We start from the raw sequence: 25,009 nt of genomic DNA, 5'->3' as shown, positions 1-25,009 counted from the left end.
CCACTTCGAGAAAGAGGTCTAAGAGTCTACCACTATTTAGACGATATCTTGCTTCTGGCCTCCAACCCAAACCAGCTCATGGTCCACAAGGAAATGTTAATGCAGGAATTAACGGAAATGGGATGGTTGATAAACCTACAGAAGAGCCAGTTAATACCTACTCAAGAGATGATTTATCTGGGCGCCTTATTCAACACGAAACAAAGTTCAGTTTCATTGCCTCCTCAGAAGAGGGAAGCCATTATTCAGAAAATGATCCGAGTTCGACGGTGTTCTTTCCTGACAGCATCTCAATGCATGAGTCTAATAGGCATTATGTCAGCCTGCATCCCGTTAGTCCCCTGGTCTCATTGGCATCTGAGACATTTCCAAGTAGCCTTTCTGGCACAGTGGAAGAGACTACATCTTTCCCAAAAGATCAGTCTGTCAGCATCAACAATCAGAAGCCTACACTGGTGGACAGACGCAACGAATCTTTCCAAATCGCATCACCTCGGCTCTCCCTCATGGATCACAATTACGTCCGATGCCAGCGGACAGGCCTGGGGAGCCCATTGCGGGGAGACAAGGGTACAGGGAAGGTGGCCTTTCCCTACCAACGGGATTGTGTCGAATATCCTAGAAGTCAGAGCGGCTTTTCAAGAACTGTTAGCCTTGACATCCATCATCAAAGGTCAGAGAGTGTTACTGCGTCTGGACAACAGAGCAGCAGTGTCTTATCTTCAGAGACAAGGGGGCACACACAGCAGATCCCTTCTCAGGGAAGTGGAGCCAATACTCTTATGGGCAGAGAGGAATCTCCTCGGCCTGAAAGTTGTGTATCTTCCAGGCACTTTGAATATGGAAGCAGATATGCTGTCCAGGAACTTCACGGACAGCAACGAGTGGTCTCTACACCCCCACATCATCCAGCAGATAGTCAATCTCTGGGACTATCCTCAGGTAGATTTGTTTGCCTCTCCGAGCAACAACAAGTTGACCCGTTTCTTCTCCCGCTTTCCTCACCCATCGGCCGAAGCAGTGGACGCTCTGGTATGCCCATGGGTCTTCAAGATGGCTTATGCCTTTCCACCTCGCCCACTAATTGCGAGCTTTCTCTCAAGACTTCTGAAGGAAGAAGTCCAAGTCTTGGCAATATTGCCCTATTGGCCGAAGAGACCATGGTTCCCTCTAGCCATGTATCTCAGCCTGGAACCGCCTCCTTTCCTCACCTGTTATCCCAAGGCAGGATGTTTCACCCGAATCCCCACAAGCTGGACCTTCAGGTTTGGAAGCTGAAAGGCAGAGGTTTGAAACCTTAGGCTGCTCCGCAGAGGTCATCTCTACCCTTCTAAGAGCAAGAAAACCTTCCACAAACGCAGTTTACAATAAAATCTGGAACAAGTTTCAAACCTTTGCTTCTGGAAAAGGATTCAACCCGATCTCTCCTTCTACGATTGACGTCCTCAGTTTTTTACAGACGGGTCTAGATTTGGGTCTTGGTCTGAGCTCCCTAAAGGTTCAGGTAGCGGCAATATCGGCCGCATCCAATAGAAGATGGGCAGAAGACCCCTTAGTAGTGACCTTTCTGAGAGGAGTATTAAAGATCCGCCCTCCGGACAGGTGCTTCCTTTCCAAAATGGGATCTTTCATTCGTTTTGGAAGTTCTCTCAAATCAGCCGTTTGCCCCAGTAGAGCAAACTTCACTTTGGAATCTTACCTTAAAAACGGTCTTCCTCTTAGCCATAACATCTGGAAAGAGAATTTCGGAACTCCACTAGGAATTGGTGAGGAACACTTTTCCTTTTTCCCGGATAGGGTGGAACTCCGTCCGATTCATGGCTTTGTCCCCAAAGTGGCGTCATCAGCTTTCCTAAGAGAACCCTGGGCATTGCCAGTCTTTACTGACATGGATTCCAATACTTGCCATGAATTAGACATCGCCAGAGTGCTGAAAGCCTACTTGGCTGCCACCGAATCTTTTAGGATATCGGAAAGACTATTCATCATCCCTCACGGGAAAAATAGAGGAAAAGATGCCACTAGCAGAACTCTAGCCTCCTGGGTAGTGAAGCTAATCAAAAAAACGTACATATCCAAAAAGTTGGTGCCTCCAACACAGGTGAAAGCTCATTCCACGAGGGCTGTAGCAGCATCCTGGGCAGCTAGGGCCAACGTCTCCTTGGAGACGGTATGCAGGGCAGCATCCTGGTCTTCTCGCCATACTTTCATCAGGCATTACAGAATTGATCCAGGATCCCTTACAACTGTAAACTTTGGAAGACGGGCACTAAACTCGGCCATGTCCTCTGTCTGAATAAAATTTATTTTTTGTGTGCATTATCCCACCCGTGTCAGCTATTTATTTATCATTGGTATGCTGCCATGGAGGCACCAGGAAAACGGAAAATTGTATCATACTTATCGTAATTTTCCTTTCCTGGTGCCAATCTATGGCAGCATACGCTCCCACCCTCGGTATTCTAAATTACAGGAGAATGCTGGGGGAAGGGACCTTCTTGTCTTTTATGCTATGCACTAGTCCTGAGGGAGGAGTCGAGGCGGAGCTCTATCATTGGTATGCTGCCATGGATTGGCACCAGGAAAGGAAAATTACGGTAAGTATGATACAATTTTCCGTTTTCCTCCTCTTGCCCGTTTCAATAAGGGTTGCTCAATAGCTTGGATGTTACACAATTGCTTAAGTGGCTCACAGCATTACTCGCAGTGTATATCCCGTTTTGCATAAAAAGAAGAAAGAGGCAAAGGGATCTAATGCTCTCAGTTTTAAAAATATTTATTGGGAATTAGCATAATAAAAACTTACATGGTTCAGCACTGATAACAGTGCAAATTAAGGCGCTTGTCCCCGCTCGCACGGAGCTGGCTGCCGGCTTCCTGGTTGCTCTGGAAGTCTCCGCCCCTATACGCGTTGTGTCATCGGTCATAGGGCGCTCGATTTCTTCAGTAGGGGTGGAGCTATGCTAGCATCTGTTACGTGAAAAAAACCTACCTGTGAAAATTCCCTACCCTCGTCATTTCCTGTGCACATACGTCATGAAACAGCTGAGCCGCTTCCCACTGCGCATGCTCACAGCTGCGGAGGGTAGGGAATTTTCACGGGGTAGTGTTTTTTAACGCTACACCGCATCAGCTGTTGCCGCGCATATATTAAATCCTCTTCGCTCCAACATTAAATCATCAATGCTCCAACATTAAATCATCTCCACTCCAACCCATCACACTTCCCTGATCTCGGCTCCAAAATGTAAAAGCGGCGGCGGGTCTATGAAAATATAAATACCGGAGCCGAGATCAGGGAAGTGTGATGGGTTGGAGCGGAGATGATTTAATGTATGCGTGGCAACAGCTGATGCGGTATAACATTAAAAAACACTATCTCGTGAAAATTCCCTACCCTCCGCAGCTGTGAGCATGCGCAGTGGGAAGCGGCTCAGCTGTTTAATGATGTAGGTGCACAGGAAGTGACGAGGGTAGGGAATTTTCACAGGGTAGGGTTTTTTAACGTTACACCAGCCGCTTTAAGTAGTGATCTTCCGCACTGAGGCGGGATCACTGCGTGTCCCCTGACACAGAAAATACAACATCCGCTAAGGTTTATTGCACAATACAGATATAATTAAAAATACTCCGGAGCTCCTGCACAACCGAAAACTCTGCAGCCAGTCCATACAGGTGACAATGGCATTATAAAAACCAAACCATAAATACAAACTAGATCCAAAAAAAAAATTATATATATATATATATATATATATATATATATATATATATATATATATATATATATATATATATATATATATACAAAAAGAGAATAAATGTAATGCAAATGACTTAGAATGAATGAAATAAAAAAAAAAAATATGAAAAAATATATAAGGATGAATAAAAATAAAAATGATAATGTAAAAAATATAAAATATTGAATAAAAATATTTAATAAATATTAACCACTTTACCACCGGAGGATTTTGCTGTCTTATGTCAGGGCCACTTTTTGCGATTCGGCACTGTGCGATTTTAACTGACAATTGCGAGGTCATGCAACACCGTACCCAAACGAAATTTACGTCCTTTTTTTCCCACAAACAGAGCTTTCTTTTGGTGGTATTTGATCACCTCTGCGATTTTTATTTTTTGCGATATTAATAAAAAAATGCAACAATTTTGAAAATAACTTTGACAGTTAAAAAATATCCAATATATTCAATTTTTGTCATATTTAGGCCAAAATATATTTAGCTACATGTTTTTGACAAAAAAATTCTCAATGAGCGTATTTTTAACCGCTTTAAGACCGGAAGATTTTACCCCATTCCTGACCAGGCCATATTTTGCAAATCGGCACTGCGTTACTTTAACGGACAATTGTGTGGTCGTGCGACGCTGTACCCAAATTAAATTGACGTCCTTTTTTCCACAAAAAAAGAGCTTTCTTTTGGTGGTATTTATCACCTGTGCGATTTTTACTTTTTGCGCTATAAACAAAAAAAGAGCGACAATTTTGAAAAAATAAAAATATTTTTCATATTTTTTTTATATGAAATTCCCCCCCAAAAAAATTTAAAAATCCAAATTTTTTAACATTTTAGGCTAATTTGTTTTCTGCTACATGTTTGGTAAAAAAAATCGCAATAAGCGTATTTTGATTGGTTTGCGCAAAAGTTATCGCAGCTACTAACTACGGGGAAATTTATGTAATTTTTATTGTTTTTTTTTTTTAACTAGTAATGGCGGCGATCTGCGATTTTTATTTTTGCAGGACAGCTACATTGCGGACCCTTGACTGACATTTTTGACACATTTGGGGGTACCAGTGACATTACTACAGTAATCAGTGCTATAAATATGCACTGTTAGTGTAAAAATGACACTGGCAGGGAAGGGGTTAACTTTTATTGGTGATCAAGGGGTTAATGTATGCCTGGTGCTTACTAACGTGTGTGGGGGGAGGGAACTATGTGACACAGGCACAGATCGCAGGTTCAGCTATGCTGAATCCTGCAATCTGACCCTGCCTGTCACTTAGGAGATCCGCCCACTTTGTTTACACAAGCAGACGGATCTCCACACTCGATCTCCGACGATCGGGGAAGAGCAGCGGTGATCACCGCCTCTCTTCCCCTGGCCCGACTCCCGCTGTGACTGAAAACAGCGGGAGTGAGCCTCCGGCAGCGCGCGCGCCGCCGAGGGAGTGGAATGTCTGGCGTAGGTCTACGTCACCAGACGATAACGAGCCACTGTGCCGCAGTAGCAGCACAGTAAGCAGTGTTAAAGTGGTAAAAGTAACACCATACCTCCCAACTTTTGAAAATGGGAACAAGGGACACTATTAGTAAAAGTATGTAGGCATAGGCCCCTGTCATGCTGCCTTAAAGGAGAATTATACAAAAAAAAAAAGATTAGTTGAACCCACCCAAAAAGTGATTTTTTTTTTTTTTTACCATTTCTAGTCCTTTGTATTGGCTTTTTAAATTTACAAATGCAGCAATTTAGAAATTGGATGAAAGGTTTAGCACTGGGAAACACTTTTTGAAAGACAAATAGTGCATTTTATATACATCTATATAGATCAGACCATATTACGGGACAAATGAGAAGGAAAGAGGGACAGGGGGTAATTCCAAATAGATAAATAATGCTGCGCCAAAGGTTCAATAAATAGTTAATAAATCAATCACGTACAATTAATACAAAACAATACTACACCGGCCAGGGTCGATGGATCAGCGCTCACTGCAATCACATAATGAAGGACTGTACATAATGTTATATATGGCACATAGTCATAAATCCAAAAAACCTGTCCGCAGGTGTGCTTCAGTGTGGTGTCCTGGGTTGAAAGATGAGATGGTCTCTGTAGTATATGTGGGGGAGGGAGTCCAATTATGCTGAGGTGCAAGACCGGCTGCTCCTAGAAGAGGTGAGAGCCAGATGCAGCGTCACAAGACACTGCCGGTTCCTCCACGGGAGCCGGCAGGAGACAGCTGAGACTGTGGAGAGGGCGGGCCATGGAGGAACCGGCAGTGTCTTGTGACGCTGCTTGCGGCTGTGTGCCGCGGATGTCCCCAGGAGGAGGAGGCACAGCGAGATCCCCTTCCCTCAGGATCTCCGGATCATCCACTCCCCATCCTCCATCCCTGGATCTGTGAATACACCTGTGGCTGGGTGCTTGCGTCCCAACCACCCCTCGGCACCTATCATTAGGGATCCATGCTTTTCACCTGAATGCTGATGTTGATTCTCTTAAATGTAAGTGCATTGCAATAAATTTGTTTTTAATTTAAACACTACTCTAACCTGGGGCCCTTGTTTCGTTTATACGTACAATTAATAAGTGAATGGAAAACAGTAACAATCACGTAGCGAACCCAAAAAGTGAATGGGTTAATTGCAAACTTGAAAGTGTAATAATAATATTGGATCCTAAATAATACAATACTGGTACACATTAATCTCATAAATAGCCATTAAAAATATATTCATATCTTGTGGAAATTAATTATTAAAAAAAAAAAAAGTCCATAGTGAAAACAATAAAAATATATATAAATATAAATAACAAAAAAAAATAATCCTTCCGTGCCGTGCAATATAACGTAAAAAGTGCTGGTGCATCAATCCACACACAAGTGCTCCATGTGTTTCAAATCTGTGCTCTTTAGCAGCTCACCTTACTCTCTGACTCTTTCAATGAGTCAGATATGCTGTTACACCCAATGGTGTCAAAGGTTTGTTAGGATGACATTCTCCCCCTTCTTTCTTAAGGACTCAGGATAATACAGGCCAGGATAACGTTTGTATGTAAAACAGAAAAAACTCCTCTAGTGCTCTCTGAATCAGTTTATTAAATGACGATCAAACAAATTTTACACTCCCAGTTCCATGCACTTCAGTAGTGCGGGCTTACACAGGCACCGTCTATCTATGTGTATGGACGATCAACCTGGATACGGCATCCAAACTTTTTACTTTATATTGCACGGCACGGAAGGATTATTTATTATTTTTATTTATATGTTTGGCATCGCACCAGTGTGAGCCAGCCCTAAAGTGGAATTGACGGTTCTGTGCCTTTTTATTGTGACACTCACCGTGCAAATGAGTGATGTAATCGCAACTTGGTAACTGAAGTAGCTTAAAGTCGGAGCCTGGAAGGAGGGCAGGACAAAGATGTATGCGCTCAGAACAAGTTGCAACAGGGTTTGGCAGGTAACTCTGCCATAATATGCTAGTACGTGGTGAGGGAAAAAAAATCTCAGACTTTAACCACTTTACGTCTGCTCGCGGTAATACTACTGCGGCAGAGTGGTTCGTTATCATCTGACGACGTAGTATTAACGTCGTCAGACACTCCCCCTTCTGGGCGGCGCTTGCACGCCGCCGGAGGCTCACTCCCGCTGTTTTCATTCACAGCGGGAGTCGGGCCAGGGGAGGAGCAGCGGCGATCGCCGCTGCTCTGCCCCGATCACCGGGGATCTAGTGTGGAGATCCGCCCGCCTGTGTAAACACAAGCGGACGGATCTCCATAGTGACAGGGAGTGACAGATCGGACTGTTCAGCATAGCTGGACATCTGATCTGTCCATGACTCACTCAGTCACCTCCCCCCCTACACGTCAGTAAGCACCAGGCATACATTAACCCCTCCCTCTCCAATAAAATTAACCCCTTCCCTGCCAGTGTAATTTTTACAGTAACAGTGCATATATATAGTACTGATTACTGCAGTAATGTCACTGGTACCCCCAAAAGTGTCAAAAATGTCAGTCAAGGGTCCGATCTGTCCACCGCAATGTCGCAGTCCCACAAAAAAAATCGCAGATCGCCGCCATTACGCGTTAAAAAAAAAAACACCAAAAATGACAGAAATCTTTCCCTTTGTTAGTAAACGCAATAACTTTTGCGCAAACCAATCAAAATACGCTTATAGCGATTTTTTTTTACCAAACATAGGTAGCAGAAAACAAATTGGCCAAAAACTTTTTAAAAAATTGGTTTTTACATCTTTTTTGGGGGGAATTTCATATAAAAAAATGTTAAAAATATTGTTATTTTTTCAAAATAAACGCTCTTTTTTTGTTTATAGCGCAAAAAGTAAAAATCGCACAGGTGATCAAATACCACCAAAAGAAAGCTCTGTTTGTGGGAAAAAAAGGACGTAAATTTCGTTTGGGTACGGCGTCGCACGACCGCGCAATTGTCAGTTGAAGTCACACAGCGCCGAATCGCAAAAAGTGGCCTGGACGGAAGACAGCAAAATCCTCCGGTGGTAAAGTGGTTAATAGCACTTTATGTCACAGTGATTTTATTGGTTTCAGAAAAAGGGTATGCAGAGGTTCAAACAATCCATGACTGTTAAAAAAAGTTAAAATCCTTTAAAACAAGTATCATGGTGCATACATTTATAAAACTTCAACTATATCAACTGTAAATGGCAGGGCTCCTCAGTTCTGATCATTGCTGTGCAGGCCAGTCTGAGTCACGTCACCTCTCCCCCTGATGCCCCAATGGGAACAAACTGTGTCACGAGGAAAAGAACAGCCTGTCCGACCCCCCCAGTCTTTATTTCCATATCAATTTGTGGAGGCGCCCACCCTCTCCATTCTAAGCAGGTAAACTGCAAAGTTGTGAACTATAAACAATATAAAAAATGTAGCAACCGAGGACATGTTTTGGTCCATTATCACTGAATTTTGTGGTAAAAAGGTACGAGATAAAAAAGGAAAGAATAGGAAAGAAGTGTAGAAAAATTGAAAGGTAAGAAAGAATAGGAAGGTGTTGGTGTCTAGATCGTTGTGACCAAGGTTCCAATATAGAAGACAAATTAATTGACCTCAAGGGTCAGAAGGTCTCCACCCGATCATGAAGGTCCGGACAGATACCTCATCCAGGGGTCCCACACTTTCTCAAAAAGAGTCATCTTATCTTGAAGTATGGCCGACCATCCCCTCATGCAGGGGAGGACTGGGCCATGGGGCAGGGGGGCAATTGCCCCCTGGGCTGCTCTGATGCCCCGTAAAAAGGCTGCACTGCTTCTGCCACAGACTTGCTAAAGTATTCCTGGAGAAGATAAGTAAAACGTCCCTGCCGCTGACCTACTGAGTGCAGTTTGAAGACAAGGACAAAGAGCCGACCTCGCCCCCCCCCCCCCCCCCCCGGCATGGATGGTGTAAACTATTTCTGAGCAGAAGCCAATTCCATGACCCACTGGAGACTCTTCTGCCCTTGCCCCAACTGAGCGGTCCCAGCTCCCCCCAACCGCCCCCTGCTGGCCAGGTCGGGAACCCAGATTCAGCCGGTAAGTAGAGAGTCTCTGGTGCAGGGCTTCAGCTTGGAATGGGGGTCAGGAGGAGGATTGGGAGAGTGGGTGAGGGAAATTGGGAGGGGGGTCGAGTCGCTGCACCATGGGCCTCTGGCTTGTACTTGCCCCCTGGGCCGAAAGCTGCCAGTCTGCCCCTGCCCTCATGATCATGATCCAGGTCAGCTTACCCTTCAACAACCCAATCTAGCGGCACCAAACTCTTTCTCAATCAATGTTAATCAGTAGTGAATAGATAGGAAGGTATACTATATTTACTTGTGTTTAAACTTTTTTTTCACATTTCTTCAGCTGCTTCCTGGCTACTGGCCTAAGAGTCCTGATTTTTTTATCCCTTTGACCTGGAGGAGGGGCTTTCCCAAGTAAGCACACCCTCCTGTCTGTATGCTTGAGCTAAGGGCAGATGGATTCCACGAATTAAATACTACATAATGAATCTGCCCATTCTGCAAAAGAAAGACATAATGAGCTAGTATGCATCGCATATTAGCTCATTATGCAATACTTACCTCAGAACGAGCCCCCGCCGTGCCGCTCACTCACCTCTATGACGGGCGACATGTCTAGTCGCCCGTCTTCCGGGATCGCGGCATCCGGCCATCTGATTGGCCGGAGCCGCGGTGACGTCACTCCCGCGCACGCGCGCGGGAGCCGACAGTCACGGCACGGGGCTCTGAAGGAACGGCACGATCGGCCGTTCCTTCAGAGCGCATGCGCCAGTGACGTCACTGGTGACATGTAAGGTAAATATCTCCTAAACGGTACATGTTTAGGAGATATTTACAGTACCTATAGGTAAGCCTTATCATAGGCTTGCCTATAGGTACAAGTTGTAGAGGAGGGTTTACTTCCTCTTTAAGATGGCTACAGCTAGAAATACTAGGGGGCATTTTTCAAAGTGTTTTTTTATCAAAATAAAGCATGGAGACATGGATGGATGGGGGAGTTTACTTTAAATATTTAAAATTATTAAATGGTGTTTTCAGTTTGTGGTGCTCAGTAAAGTTCCTCTTTAAGCTAAACTCCAGGCAGATATAAAATACAGAAATGAATGCAGCTCTTCATTCATCAATCCATTCTTAAATTTATTTTTATTGTAAGCAGTTTAAGTATCTGCTTCTTGCGGTCTCTGTAGAACTCAGGTTGGAAAAGGAGTCATTAAACTGTGATGCAGTGCTCATGTTCGAACAGGGAAAATGCTGATAGAGCCAGGGAGCAGAGTGATGGAGATGAGCCACAGCCACAGGTTGGGGTAGGGGAGGGACCTGTAAGTATTACTGAACTGCAACAGAGAAAAATTAGGTTAAGCTTTGTGGCAGAGCCATGTAAATCTCAGAACCAGCTCCATTTTTTTTTTCACGGTTTCCTCTCAAAATGTTCTTAGTAGTTATAATTGTTTTGTTGCTTTCTTGCAGCTCTTTGACTTTGTGCTGAGTTGTGAAGACATGAAAAAACTGGATGGCATTAACAAAAACTTGAGATACTTAAGCCTTGATAGGTATGTAAGAATCTTGTCTGTCTGTAGTTTGTGGAATTTTATAGAATTCTTGGTTAGAATTTATTTGTCTCTTAATCAGTTTAAAAATATTAATAAACCTAAAACACAAATTACAAAGAGTTATACATATCATTTATAGCTATACATATATATATATATATATATATATATATGTGTAAAAGTCAATTTATTTGGATGTAAAAACATGTGATATTTCAGTGCTGTCCATTGTTTAATGACCCGAACGTGTGAGCTGCTTGCTAGATTGCAATTCTGTGTAAAACTGTGTTTACAGTCGATGAGCAACCCATAGGATCCTCCCATTCACTCATTTTTACTTAACTAAGCTCTGTTAAGTTGTTAAACTAGAAAGAGAAGCCCAAAACTGGTTGCGCATTGACTCTCAATCAATACAGTTTTATGCAGCATTTTAAAATGGTGTGCAGCTAAGTTTCTTCATGTGAGGTTTGGAAGTGGGAAATAGCTGAGTGGGTATACATACATACATACATACATACATTGGGAGGATTTACTAAAACTGGTGTACTCAGAATCTGTTGCAGTTGTGCATGGTAGCCAATTAGCGTCTAACTTCAGCTTGTTCAGTTAAGCTTTGGCAATAAAACCTGGAAGCTGATTGGTTTCTATGACTGCACTAGATTTTGCACTCTCCAGTTTCAGTAAATAACTCTCATTGTTTTGATGAATGAATGCATTGTTTAATGTTCAATGGTAAGATGAGAGGTTCCTGCCATAAATCCCTGTTCCGTTACAGCTGGGTGTTTTGGGTGTCCCCATCCATCATTTTGCGTTTTAGCTCCACCTGTGGCACTATAATGGGCACAGCAGCTGTACAGACCTAGGAACTCAGTGCAGGCATGGTGGGAACTCCTCATTGTGGGCATAGCAGGTGTGCAGAACTGTGCAACTCCAATAGAATCCCTGAAAGATATGAAAATGCCAGAGGGCCAACTCTCCAGCACCTATCAAACACAGAATATTCATTCTAGGTGGCTTGTCCCTTAAATGCTAAGAGGTAAAAGAAGTTGATGAGTAACCAGAATACATTCAAAATTAACAGTTTAAGGTGGGGCTGCCATATGCCCAAACATTAAATGCAAAGCCATTCATCCTATCATTTTTTTTCCTTTTGAAATGTGATAATGTTTTTCAGATATAAACATCACTGATTAATGTATATCTTCCTCTCTTTTCATTTAGTTGGAAGGAATCTCCTAAATACCCTTATCATGATGAGTATTAAAGCACTGGGTTTCCCAGAGCCCTCATGAAGTTGATCAGGTGCGTCTGTCTTTCTAGTGCAAGAAGATGACACAAAGTGCTGTGATGTCACACTGCTCATGATGGTTAAATGGGAATGTTTAATGCCTAATCCCTGGTTAATTTTACTCTACTTTAAATGTGTTAGTTTGTACCAAGCTCAGTCTGGCTTGGTTTTGTTCTAGGAATGAGATGGAAAGTCCCCATACTGCTGCAGAATTGCAGCATTGTATACTGTATATAGCTGATGTCACATACAGTTTATACAGCACTGACAGCAGCCACATATATAGTAATGAAAATAGTTTGTTTGGGTCAGGTTGGCCCAAAAAAACTATTTAAAGTGAAATGAAACCTGGAGTTAGTCTTTAAAGAAGTCTGGACTCCTAGTTTAATAAAAACGCTTAATTGACTGTTTCATAAATCTGAACTATTTAAGTGAATGGTGTTGGTGTTTCAGCACTGAAATAAAGCTTTTGCATTCCTTAGTCCTGCCTATCTGTGTTTATTACTAAAGCGGCATAATATTCTCATTCTGTGGCTCTTTGTATCACAAAACTAGAAGAAAAAGACTTACAATGTATCGTCTGTGCACTACTGTCAACAACAGGCAAAGAATGTGGGTGATCCAGCCACTGGAATTAGAGAATATGTAGTAGCAAAACATCTTTTTAATTTTTGGTAAACAGTGTGATTAGAATCCCTATCAGGTTTTTATTGCTGTCCACTGGGGAGATTCACACTGTTTGTTTGTCTTGGTGTTCCTCTATTTGTCCTGACCACCATAATCTTTAGAGCCCTGATCACCATGGTCAGCCTGCGTGCCTCCGTCATCAGCAGCTTTCCTCTGTCCCCCTCAACCCCTCCCTCCCTGCTTGTCAGCTCCATGTCTGTGTTTCTGTCTCTGCCCCCCCTTTCCTGCCACTATTAGTAGAAAATAAATTATTACAAATTGTCACTGCCAGCCCCTCTAATATATCAAGGCATACCACACTGTATAAGTGTTTTATTTAAAAAAAAAAAAAAAGCTTGTAAATACCTTTAACAGCTGTCTTCAGGCTGGTCACGTGACTCCCAGTCGGTCTACTACTCCGATCCAGAGCTACAGAGAGAGGGGCTGAGCGGCCATGTGACCTTTTTCCGGCTGATGTCAGAGGGAGATCTCGGCCCCTCACGCTGTAGCCTGGGGATCAGAGTAGTACACCTGCCTGAAGATAGCTGTAAAAAGGTATTTACAAGCTTTGTTTTAATAAAACACTTACACAGTGTGGTATGTGATGGTACTCACCGTCACTGGGAGTGAAAGACACATACTTAATGGTTTGGATTGCTTCAAATGGTTCTGTGTTTACTTATGATAATGTGTATTGAACTTCAATGTCAGAGACAGGATCTCCCTGTTTGTGTATTGAGGTGAGACGTGTATTCTGTTAAGCCTGTCTGTTCCATTGTTAAATGTAAATAAACTCACATAATGTTCTGTCCAGATGGCTAGATAATTAGTTCAGGTTAATTCTATTTCTGTATACAATTTCGTCTGCATATGATAATGTAATCAGGAAACCCCTGACCTGTGTGTGGTAATCTGATCAGGAGGGGGATGTGCTCATGTGTGTATAAGTGTGAAACTGTTCAATAAAGGAGAAGATTCCAGTACAAGCTAAGTTGTCGGCTAGCTTTGTATGGGGGGTGGCTGGAAAATCTGATATCTATGTTCACGACAGGGAGGAAGCCATATACTGATGGAAGTTCACAAGTACAGTGTGGGTTGTCCCAGAAGATTGCAGGGAGGGAGGGGGAGAAGAGAACTTCTGCTCAGGCCGCCGCGGCGCTCCAAGCGGAAGTGGGAGCGGGTACCTGTCAAAACTAGGTAATCACCCCCCCACCCCCCCCACCCCCCCAAAAAAATGACATGCCAAACGTGGCATGTCAGGGGGTTAGGACTATTTAAAGCGGAAGTTCCACTTTTGGGTGGAACTCCACTTTAATTCTAAACAAAGTAATGTTCATTCACATGCTGAGTATGTATGTAAACTGTAGTTTATTGATTTTTATCATCCATAATTACAGCTATGATTTCCTTTTCAAGATAGGGTTGGTGAGGCCAACCTATCAGCATCCAGTCCTGATAAAGCCTCTTCTGTTGCAGTGATGGCTGCTGACACAATTTTTCAATATTCATCGTGGAATGGGTACTTCGGATGGTCCTGCCACCTGAGTAAAAAACACCATTTAATTATAGCAATGCGCATTGTAATAATTGTTTATAAATCCAAACCATTTTGGGGGAATTCATAAAGGATGTTGAAGTGTCAGCGCTTACGCTAAGTTCATGTAACTTTCAGGGACAAGTAGATAAATTTGTCCCTGTCTGCACTGGACACACCTCCCTCAGTGCACTCACTCTTGCCCTGCATTCAGCATTGAAGCTCTGGAAGTTATCTTGTTGGAGCACAAAAAAACTCTCAGATGTAAATAATAGAGAGAAATCCACCAGGTAGCAGGCACCTTGTTGAGACTTAACTCATTGTATTGTTCTGTTCAATAAAGCAAAAAAAAAAAAAAAAAACGTCCCAAATCAGGCCCCCCTTAAACACTTACCTGGCTTCCCTTTCGATACAGTGTGTGCTTGTCTGCATCAGTGTTGCTTTTTCTCCCTCTTCTCACAGGACACAAAGGCAGCCCATGACTCCTGCCGCTGTCACTCAAATCCTGTACAGGCACGAGGCTAAGCCGTGCCGTGTGTGTCCATGTACACACACAGCTTGTCTCGGGAGCACACCCGCATGCAGCCAGCCTAAGCGTGCTATAGAGCACTAACAAAAAAGGAGGAGAAGACAGCACTGGTGGAGGACCCCAGAAGAGGAGGATCAGGGCCAATAACATTGCACAGAGCAGGCAAGTATAATATGTTTATTATTTTAGAAAAAAAAATATGCCTTTACAGCTACTTTAAGTTTGGAATCTTCCCCTCCCTATCTATCCCAATGACAGGGTGTCCGATAGACAGGAAATGATGAGGAATCCCTTTATTGCATGGCATTTCTTCACACAGACAGAAACAATCCCTTTACCCTTTACTTCTGGGCAAGTGTGGAACCTCTGATAGATATTTATGGCTGTCTGTGTCTTTCTGTCTTAGCGACCTCCATTAATCTAAATGTCTTTAAAGGTGTCACAAGCAGCTAACAATACCTGATAGAGGTTCTAACCCCCTCCCTCAGAAAAGAAAAAAGTTTTTACACAAGGTGCGTGTTGCATTTAACATTTTCACTTAAGTATTTTCGGTTTTGGTGTCTGAAGAAAGATCACTTTGGCACAGTTGGCCAGCTTGAACATAATTGTCAAGTGTATTAAAAATGGCAAGTGTGTTACAGGTTTTAGCAGTCTGCAAGGTACTAGTGGAAAATGTTAAAAGGCAAAAGCTAATTTTGCATGTAATAAACTGTTCAGGATTGTTGTAACATATATTCAGTTTTGAATGGAACAAGGGAAATCGTTTTTTTGTACTAAAGCCAGGGTATGCTCTCACCTTTCTTTGAACAATCCTATAGAGCTATTTCAACAGGCTTTTTGCAATGTCATTGTCTCATGGTTTAGTATTGTGTTTCCTGTATTGATGTACCCTCTATTGGGCACCTTATCTTTCCCCAAACGTATGAATATAGGGTAAGGAGACTGGCAATCCATATGGCAACTAATTGAACATGGTTAATGCTTTTATAAAACCACTGATAAATCAGGTTGAATGCTTTGAGCCAGTTCAATTGCTAAACTGTACTACGATCCAAACTGAGTGACACTGCTCCAAAGACCAAGTCTCTCCTCCACTACAGATGCTTCGGGTGATGGCCATTCACGCTCCTAATCAAGAGAATGTAACACGAGTGTAGGCTGTACATCGATGACACCACTCCTTTAAGAAAACCTTATTGAGCCGCAAACAGCACATGGCATGTCCCCAATTGGGAACTGCTTCCATTTCACCCCAATGGACCTAATTGTAGAGATGCTAAACTAATATTTAGACCAAAGCATCCCTTTAGGATCAACAAGGAGACAGCACAAAGGGGATTTAAAGCTGCAATAGCATGGTAGGGTTAAAAAAAAAAAAAAAGCAGCACTGCTCCAAGCCCTGTGTGTAGTTGTCAGATTTGTCCCAGGTGCCAGCTTCTAAAGAGCTTGTTGAACTCAGTATTGTCTTGGTCTGCTCATGACTTTGGACCCAACAAAATAAAAATTATTCAAAGGTAAGCATATAAGAATACATTTAATGTCTAGTTTAAGTATGACACTTACTGTGGAGTTTGTATATAACGCATGTTTTTGTTTAGACCATCCAGGGTCTTCATGTCTTCTTCACTCAGTTGGAAGTCAAATATCTAAAAGAACAAGCGACATGCACATTTACTGTAACAGGCATCTGGGTCTATTGGCCAGAGAAAGAATGTTTGGATATTGCTAGGGGCTTAGGAACTATCAAAGAATTGTACAGATCCTCTGTATAACCAGTGGGTTTAGTGAAGTGCCCATTATTTGCCATGGACCCCTGGAGGACGTTTGGGAGTCATATGATACTACAAGAACCTTGAATTTGCTCCATTGTCAGCGGTTGGTGTAACACCAGGCAACCAAATGCAATACCAAATCATAGGACAGGAGTGTAAAAGGTAAATGGGTGAATGTCAGGATAGACCGCATTTACAGTAGGTAAGGGCATAAAAGAAGGCAGAAAGCCAGACAGCAGAAGCATAAAAAAGAAAGATTTGCAAAGATCGGGTCAGAAGGGAAGATATATAAGAGGAGAGCTAGGTGAGCAAACGGGGCCAGAAGTTACATTCCAGGAATAGAAACTGTATGGCATGGAGCATTGGCAGCAGTTAGAGAGGCCCTGCTGCCTGATTATTTATTTCAACATAAATCTTCCCATAAGATTATGTGTACATTTTACATATTTTAGACATGCTCTTGTCCTATAAAAGCTTGTCTTGTGTAGACATGCAAAAGCCCTGACTGCTACTGCTACTAGAGACTGCTACTGGGCACCACCATCTTGGATGTGACATCAGCAGCCTAGCAGACTCGGTATTATTAGCAAAGTAGCTGGGTCAGCTCAGATAATAATTAGACACACCCAGAGGAGAAGATGTCTATGACATGCAAGAAAGGATGGGCTGTGCTAGAAAATTGACTCTCATGGTATAGTCGAATTTTTAGCAAGTTCAGAGGCACATGGCATTTCTATAATGATGTATGAAAATAAAAAAAAATGCTGCAAGTTAGCATTAAAAGTAGTTGTAAACCTCAGGCATTTAATATGAACAAAGCATATCCCTCTATAGTGTTTGTTTGTCCCAAATAAGAACACTAAGTGTCATTTCTCTCTGCTGCTTTCTTCCTCTGCTATCAGCATGAATCACTTCAGACAGTTTTCCTGACACCAAGAGAACAATGGTGACAGGGGAGGGATCTCCAGCTGATTGACAAACTAAGATCTGTTCCTGTGTGCTTTGTAAACGAGGGTGTGTCCCTTCCCTCCAATCAGCTCACTGAGTTCTGCAGAATGTAATTTCAGCTCTCTGCTCCCTTTTTTCTGACAGCTTAGACAAGCTTTATAAGTTCTGCACTCTGAATGGATGTAGAGAATAGAAGACTGCAGATAAACAGGTACAACATATGTAGGAGGATTTGTTTTATCTCTAAGTATCACCCGAGGCCAGTCACCTCACTGGGTATATGTAAGGGAGTACAACTGTTTTTAACTGTAAAGTTGGTGATAGGGTAAATAATTTGAGGGCTGGTTAGAGACACAGACTAAAGTTGGCCATAGATGGATTGAAATTTGCCCGGTTTAGCAGGTATTGTGATCCATGTGTGGCCATGTCTGTATTAACTGACTAAGTTAATTGTTAGATCAACTTCTGTTGAATCTGGTCAAATTTTTCTCCATAGTCCTGCTACCAGAATACAATGTCCTAGAGCAGTGATGGTGAACCTTGGCACCCCACATGTTTTGGAACTTAATTTCCCATGATGCTCAACTACACTGCAGAGTACAAGAGCATAATGGGAAATGTAGGCCCAAAACATGTGGGGTGCCAAGGTTCGCCATCACTGTCCTAGAGGGTAGTATTCCTCTATTCACCTTGCTGGTATAGGTGGAGGAATATGTGTGTTTGTTTTTTTCGTTCAGCCTGCTGGTTGATCTGAGTCATCTGTGCCCAGATTTAGACAGGTAGTGGGTAAAATCAATAGAAGGTACACTATATTACCAAAAGTATTGGGATGCCTGCCTTTGTATGCAAATGAACTTTAATGTCATCCCAGTCTTAGTCCATAGGGCTCAATATTGAGTTGGCCCGCCCTTTGCAGCTATAAAAGCTTCATCTCTTCTGGAAAGGCTGCCCACAAGGTTTAGGAGTGTGTCTATGGGAACGTTTGACTATTTTTCCTTAAGCGCATTTGTCATCTATAGCCCCGTACACACGTAGCGATTGTTGGCCGTAAATATTCGGCCGCCGAACGATCGGCCGATTGTCGGCTTGTTAGTATAATGCTTCCGACAACCGACAGCGAATTTTCGGCCGAACAGAATCTGGCGTGCAGACTTTAAAATTTTTGTTGGCCGTCACCAGAACGGCCGATTGTTCGCCAGTCAGTACAGAATTCGGCCGACAAACAGCAGATTAGCAAGACTGGGCATGCTCAGAAAAGAAAAAACACACGGAAAGTTAACCATCACATGACATCACTTCTGCAGTCGGCTGTTGTTGGCCGACAAAATTCGTGTGCAGTCTTTAGCACTTTTCAGCCGACAGGACAGCACCGGACAAAAGACGGCCGATCGTTCGGCCGACATTCGGTACGTGTGTACGGGGCTTATATCTTTATGGATCTTGCTTTGTGCATTGGTGCGCAGTCATGTTGGATCAGGAAGGGGCCATCCCCAAACTGTTCACACAAAGTTGGGAGCATGAAGTTGTCCAAAATGTCTTTGTATGCTGATGCCTTAAGAGTTCCCCTCCACTGGAACTAAGGGGCCAAGCCCAACCCCTGAAAAACAACCCCACACCATAATCCCCCCCCCCCCCCCCAGCAAATAATCTGGACTAGTACACAAAGCAAGGTCCATAAAAACATGGATGAGCGAGTTTCCGGTGGAACTTGACTGGCCTGCACAGAGTCCTGACCCCAACCCGATAGAACACCTATGGGATAAATTAGAGCGGAGACTGCAAGCCAGGCCTTCTCATCCAGCATCAGTGCCTTACCTCACAAATGCGCTTCTGGAAGAATGGTCAAAAATGACCATAGACACACTTGCAAAGGGTGGGCCAACTCAATATTGAACCCTATGGACTAAGACTGGGATGTCATTAAAATTCATGTGTGTCTGTAAAGGCAGGTATCCCAATACTTTTGGTAATATAGTGTACATTGCCAAGGATCATGGTACAATGGTAAGAGATTGTGCCTGAAAGGACACAAGACCTAGAACTGAATTAATTCTTAAAATGTATCTGACATCCAGCATCATCTAGTTTTTCCTCCTTTTGTCTTCCTGTCTCTTGCCTTCATTCATTTTCAGGTGCTACTTGAAAGACATCTGTGCGGCTTCATGCACAGATGTCTAGTGAAATTGCACCTGAAATCTGCAAAAACAGTGCAGAAACTACTTTTGCAAAATCAGTGGGGTGTCGCAATGATTAGAACGGTGCCATTGCCGGCAACAGGCTGCGACTTGCCATGCGATTTGACCTGTCAAATCTTATGACAAATCGCTCCAATGTGAACAAGGGCTGAATGTGGATGCCCCTTTGGTCTTCAGCAGTGCCCACCCTTCCCTCACCTGCAGATTCTGTTTAATTCTGGCTGGCGTGTAGCTCTTTGCCAGGACCACATTCCCTCTCTGTAGCAGGTACCGCATGGCCACCTGGGCAGTTGTCCTTCCCAACTTTTCTGCTATTTCTTTTAGCACTGGATCCTCCAGCAGAACAGGAGTATTAGGGTCTATACTGGAAAATAGAACGTTTACAATTACCTACAATTCTGCTTTGGTGAGAAGGTAAATGACATCAAGTGATATGACAATCTTACAATTTCTCATCTCGACTGGAACCCAGCACGCTGTATCCCACCAGTACGATGTCCTGTGACTTGAGGAATTCCAGCAACTTTCCCTGATTCAGGTAGATGTGACACTCCACCTGAGCAGCAAATAAGAAGGGAACAAAAACCCGTAGCAGTCATTGCATGTATTGCTCCGCCTGTCCGTATTTCTCACTTTACCCACTTCAGCTCTCATATCTTTATATTCACAATAAACAAGAATGCTTTTTACATTCCAATGTAATAAGCCTGTTTATTCGAAGATAAAAAAGAATGACAAAGTAATGCCTTTTTTTTTTTTTGTGAAATAAACTATGCTTTCTTTAGGCATTATTGTCTTGCAAGAAGTGTTTTTTTTTTTTCCTATTTTGATCAGTGTTAGTTTTACTGTAAAAAATAAAATATAAATAAAAAGAATATATATACTGTATATCCACAGTATCTCACGAAAGTGAGTACACCCCTCACAGTTTTGTAAATATTTTATTATATCTTTTCATGTGCCAACACTGAAGAAATTACACTTTGCTACAATGTATTAATGTCTAAACCGCTGGCAACATAAGTGAGTACACCTCTAAGTCAAAATGTCCAAATTGGGCCTAAATTGTCAATATTTTGTGTTGTCACCATTTTTTTTCCAGCACTGCCTTAACCCTCTTGGGCATGGAGTTCACCAGAGCTTCACAGGTTGCCACTGGAGTCCTCTTCACGGAACTGGTAGATGTTACCTTCCGTTTGAGCAGTGAAGGTTGGTGCTCCATGGGCCGGGGGCGGCAGACGGACCACACCATACCCCCCTCCCCCAGACTACACCAGCCCGCACACCATACCCCCCTCCATCTTACTCACCCTGGACATGTGGAGGGCAGGCAGGCAGGAGCGGCGGCGGCGGCTTCCCCCTCAATCTCCTGCTTCTCCTGTCTCTTCCCTCCTCCTCCTTCGCCAATGGCATGGCTTCTCCTTTCGGCCAATCGGGAAACGGGTCTCAGGACCAGCTTCCTGATTGGCCAGAAGGAAGATCCATGTGACAATAGGGAACATTCATTCGCTATTGTCACACAACTGCGTGGGCTCAGGACGCCTTGCTCTCCGCCCCGAGCCCACCCTTTTTTGAAGCCTATTAGAGCCTCTGGCTCTAATCACGTGCTTCAAAAAAAAAAAAAACCCATTGGAATCCATGCGTCCGGCACTCTGCATGTAGATTAGGGGGCCGGACGCATGGATAGGGGGGCGGTGCCCCTGCACTGCCAATGGACGGGCCACCACTGCGTTTGAGGATGCCCCACACATGCTCAATAGGGTTTAGGTCTGGAGACATGCTTGGTCAGTCCATCACCTTTACCCTCAGCTTTTTTAGCAAGGCAGTGGTCGTCTTGGAGGTGTGTTTGGGGTCTTTATCATGTTTGAATACTGCCCTGCGGCCCAGTCTCCGAAGGGAGGGGATCATGCTCTGCTTCAGTATGTCACAGTACATGTTGGCATTTATGGTTCCCTCAATGAACTGTAGCTTCCCAGTGCCAGCAGCACTCATGCAGCCCCAGACCATGACACTCCCACCACCATGCCTGACTGTAGGCAAGACACACTTGTCTTTGTACTTCTCACCTGGTTGCCACCACACACACTTGACACCATCTGAACCAAATAAGTTAATATTGGTCTCATCAGATCACAGGACATGGTTCCAGTAATCCATGTCCTTAGTCTGATTGTCTAAAGCAAACTGTTTTCTGGCTTTCTTGTTCATCATCTTTAGAAGAGGCTTCCTTCTGGGACAACAGCCATGCAGATTAATTTGATGCAGTGTGCGGCGTATGGTCTGAGCACTGACAGGTTAACCCCCTCCCCTTCAACCTCTGCAGCAATGCTGGCAACACTCATACATCTATTTCCCAAAGACAACCTCTGGATATGACGCTGAGTTTGTGCACTCAATTGCTTTGGTCGACCATGGCGAGGCTTGTTCCTAAATGGAACCTGTCCTGGTAAACCGCTGTATGGTCTTGGCCACTGTGCTGCAGCTCAGTTTCAGGGTCTTGGCTTTTTTCTTATAGTCTAGGCCATCTTTATGTAGAGCAACAATTCTTTTTTTCAGATCCTCAGAGAGTTCTTTGCCATGAGGTGCAATGTTGAACTTCCAGTCACCAGTATGAGCGAGTGAGAGCGATAACACCAAATTTAACACACCTCCTCCCCATTCACACCTGAGACCTTGTAACACTAACAACTCCGGGGAGGGAAAATGGCTGATTGAGCCGAATTTGGACATTGTCACTTACTTTTGTTGCCAGCGGTTTAGACATTTATGGCTGTGTGTTGAGTTATTTTGAGGGGACAGCAAATTTACACTGTTATACAAGCTGTACACTCACTACTTTACATTGTAGCAAAGTGTCATTTCTTCAGTGTTGTCACATGAAAAGATATAATAAATTATTTACAAAAATCTGAGGGGTGTACTCACTTTTGTGAGATACTGTATGTATATGTATATATATATATTTTTTTTTTGATACATATATATATATATATATATATATATATATACACTCACACACAAACATACACATTTTATTGTATAAATTGATCCATTTAAAACAAATTAAAATGATGTTTCTGGTAAAAAGCATGGTCCAAAACTATTTGCAAATAAAATAAGCTTAAAGTGTTACTAAACCCACAACTGTATAATCAGTCTGTATTTGCAGTAACGCATGCTTGTTATACCCACAGTGGATCCAAAGGGGTTAATCCTCTGCACTGTATAAACATATTGTTTTATCCTGTCTTCTCTGATCCTCCCCTACTTTTACTGTCCCCAATCCATCTGCTAATAGTACAGAGCCTTGGGGGCACTATGCTCATGCTCAGTTTGATGTTTATTGCTAGAGAGGTTTTTTTTTTGGATGGTGCATGTAATCAGCCCTGTCCAGATAGAATCAGGTCATGCATCCTCATAGAACAGTCAGAGCACAACAAGCTTTAACAAGTGCTCAGCCGGACACTGATAGAAGTCACATGACTGCTATATACTGCTGATGAGAAAAGGTATTTAGCAGTTTGTATTTACTAAAATAATTGCATTTCCATGCACTATGGCAGACCAGATATAGTAAATGCAAGGTCCAGGGTTTAGTAACACTTTAATTTTTTCATTTTTTTTTTTCTTCAATTCTTTTTTTTTGCATTACTGAAAAAATAAACAAAATGATTTAAAAACAAAAAGAAAATTAAATATTAATGGTAAAAAAATAGTAGAAAATAAATAATAGGTAAGTGGAGGAATTGGTAATTGGGACTGATTATGGTTAACCAATGATTAATAATAAAATACAGTATAATTTATTTATTTATTTTTACATGTAAGGTTTCTACACAGTAGTACTAAAGGCATTTTAAATGGCTTATCCCTTATTTATTAGATAATGATATCTTTGGGACATGTGGGTTCCTTACAGAGTTGTATAAAGTACTGGAAACCCATACTTGAGTAAAAGTACAAGTGCTCGATCAAAAAGTGACTTGAGTAGAAGTGGAAGTGCTCGATCAAAAAGTGACTTGAGTAGAAGTACTAAAGTATTCTACATTTTTTGTACTTAAGTATTGCAAGTAGTTTTTGTAAAAATTTTGCTACTCAAGTACTGAAAGTAAAAGTACCAGTAGTTTTGAAAATAAAATTGCTACTCAAGTACTGAAAGTAAAAGTACAAGTACTGTGTTATGTAGTTATTAAAGAAAGAAGTCAAAAGTTTGAACATCATATTGTCTTTTATTATTTCAAATGCAGCTTTTATTTATGCATACAGTAGCCTTTATTTTCGTATGCGCTGATAATACACATGTTTTAAGTTTCATGAAACCTTCCATCTACTGTTCTGGCAGTGGTCATTTATATAATAGTAACGAGTAACTATGCAGCACAAAAAAAAAAAAATATCGGAGTAGAAGTATTGAAATCATCGAAAAAATGTAGTGAAGTAAAAGTGGAAGTAGGAGAAAAAAATTCTACTCTAGGAAAGTACAGATACCGCCTTTCGATACTTAAGTACAGTAGTGAAGTAGTTCTACTTAGTTACTATACATCTCTGCAAATGAATAGCAAAAAATGTAAACAGTTTGACGTGACTTAGGGACCTGCAGAATGCCGAGGCTCCGGTTATCTATAAAACATTAAACACTTGGCCCATCCCCCCTTTCCAAAATCCAAAATGACCAGATGACATGTTTTATTTGGAGTCGAATGGCCATAGCAGCCTTTTTTTTTTTTCTTTTACAAACCGTTAAAAACAACATTCACAAGAAAACACGTTTAATGCATATAATACAGTCAATGCATACCAAATAAACCAATCTCAGCTTATGCCGGGTCTAAGGTTTTTGAAGGGCAATTTACTTAAGATTAACTGGTTGTATCTTCCACCCAATCAAACGCCCCAAGCTGCAACTACACCGGCTCAGGGACAATTAACTACTTACATACTACCAGATACAACCCAATTAATACCCCTATGTTACCACCATATTGTTAGTAAGGGACACCCATATCTCAGATGGGCCCAAACCACAATTTTTCCACTATGATTTAACCAGCACCGCTTTCAAAGACCCAATAGACCACCTGCCTGCTGCTATGACAAGCAAATAAAAGGACCTAGACATTGCATGGTAAGCTAACAACATAAGAAACGAAAAGGGAGGGTGGAGAAAAACTGTCTGATGCTGTGATGAGCTCCGACTGAGCTCTGACACGATCCCCCTCCTCTCTACCCACTACAGGGCACACCTTCTGCCTTGA

General features: G+C 42.5%; 2 protein-coding genes across 2 annotated transcripts in view; one reads left to right on the top strand and one right to left on the bottom strand.

Moving 5' to 3' along the window:
* The window catches only part of LOC309553534 (aldo-keto reductase family 1 member C1-like), a 48,436-nt gene extending 36,332 nt beyond the window's left edge, over positions 1-12,104 (top strand). Inside the window, exons 8-9 of the mRNA XM_082254781.1 lie at positions 10,740-10,822; positions 12,044-12,104. Of these exons, the coding sequence (XP_082110907.1) occupies positions 10,740-10,822; positions 12,044-12,086 (126 nt within the window). The 3' untranslated portion in view covers positions 12,087-12,104. The remainder of the gene's footprint in view (positions 1-10,739; positions 10,823-12,043) is intronic.
* Positions 12,105-14,125: 2,021 nt separating this feature from the next.
* The window catches only part of LOC309553533 (aldo-keto reductase family 1 member C3-like), a 68,959-nt gene continuing 58,075 nt past the window's right edge, over positions 14,126-25,009 (bottom strand). The window contains exons 6-9 of the mRNA XM_082254780.1: positions 20,201-20,310; positions 19,953-20,118; positions 16,403-16,485; positions 14,126-14,317 (exon numbers count right to left, since the gene is read on the bottom strand). Of these exons, the coding sequence (XP_082110906.1) occupies positions 14,275-14,317; positions 16,403-16,485; positions 19,953-20,118; positions 20,201-20,310 (402 nt within the window). The 3' untranslated portion in view covers positions 14,126-14,274. The remainder of the gene's footprint in view (positions 14,318-16,402; positions 16,486-19,952; positions 20,119-20,200; positions 20,311-25,009) is intronic.

Source organism: Pelophylax lessonae, assembly GCF_965119305.1.
Source record: "Pelophylax lessonae genome assembly, chromosome: 4".
NCBI classification, from domain to species: domain Eukaryota; kingdom Metazoa; phylum Chordata; class Amphibia; order Anura; family Ranidae; genus Pelophylax; species Pelophylax lessonae.
This window is presented reverse-complemented; position numbering and strand designations above follow the sequence as displayed.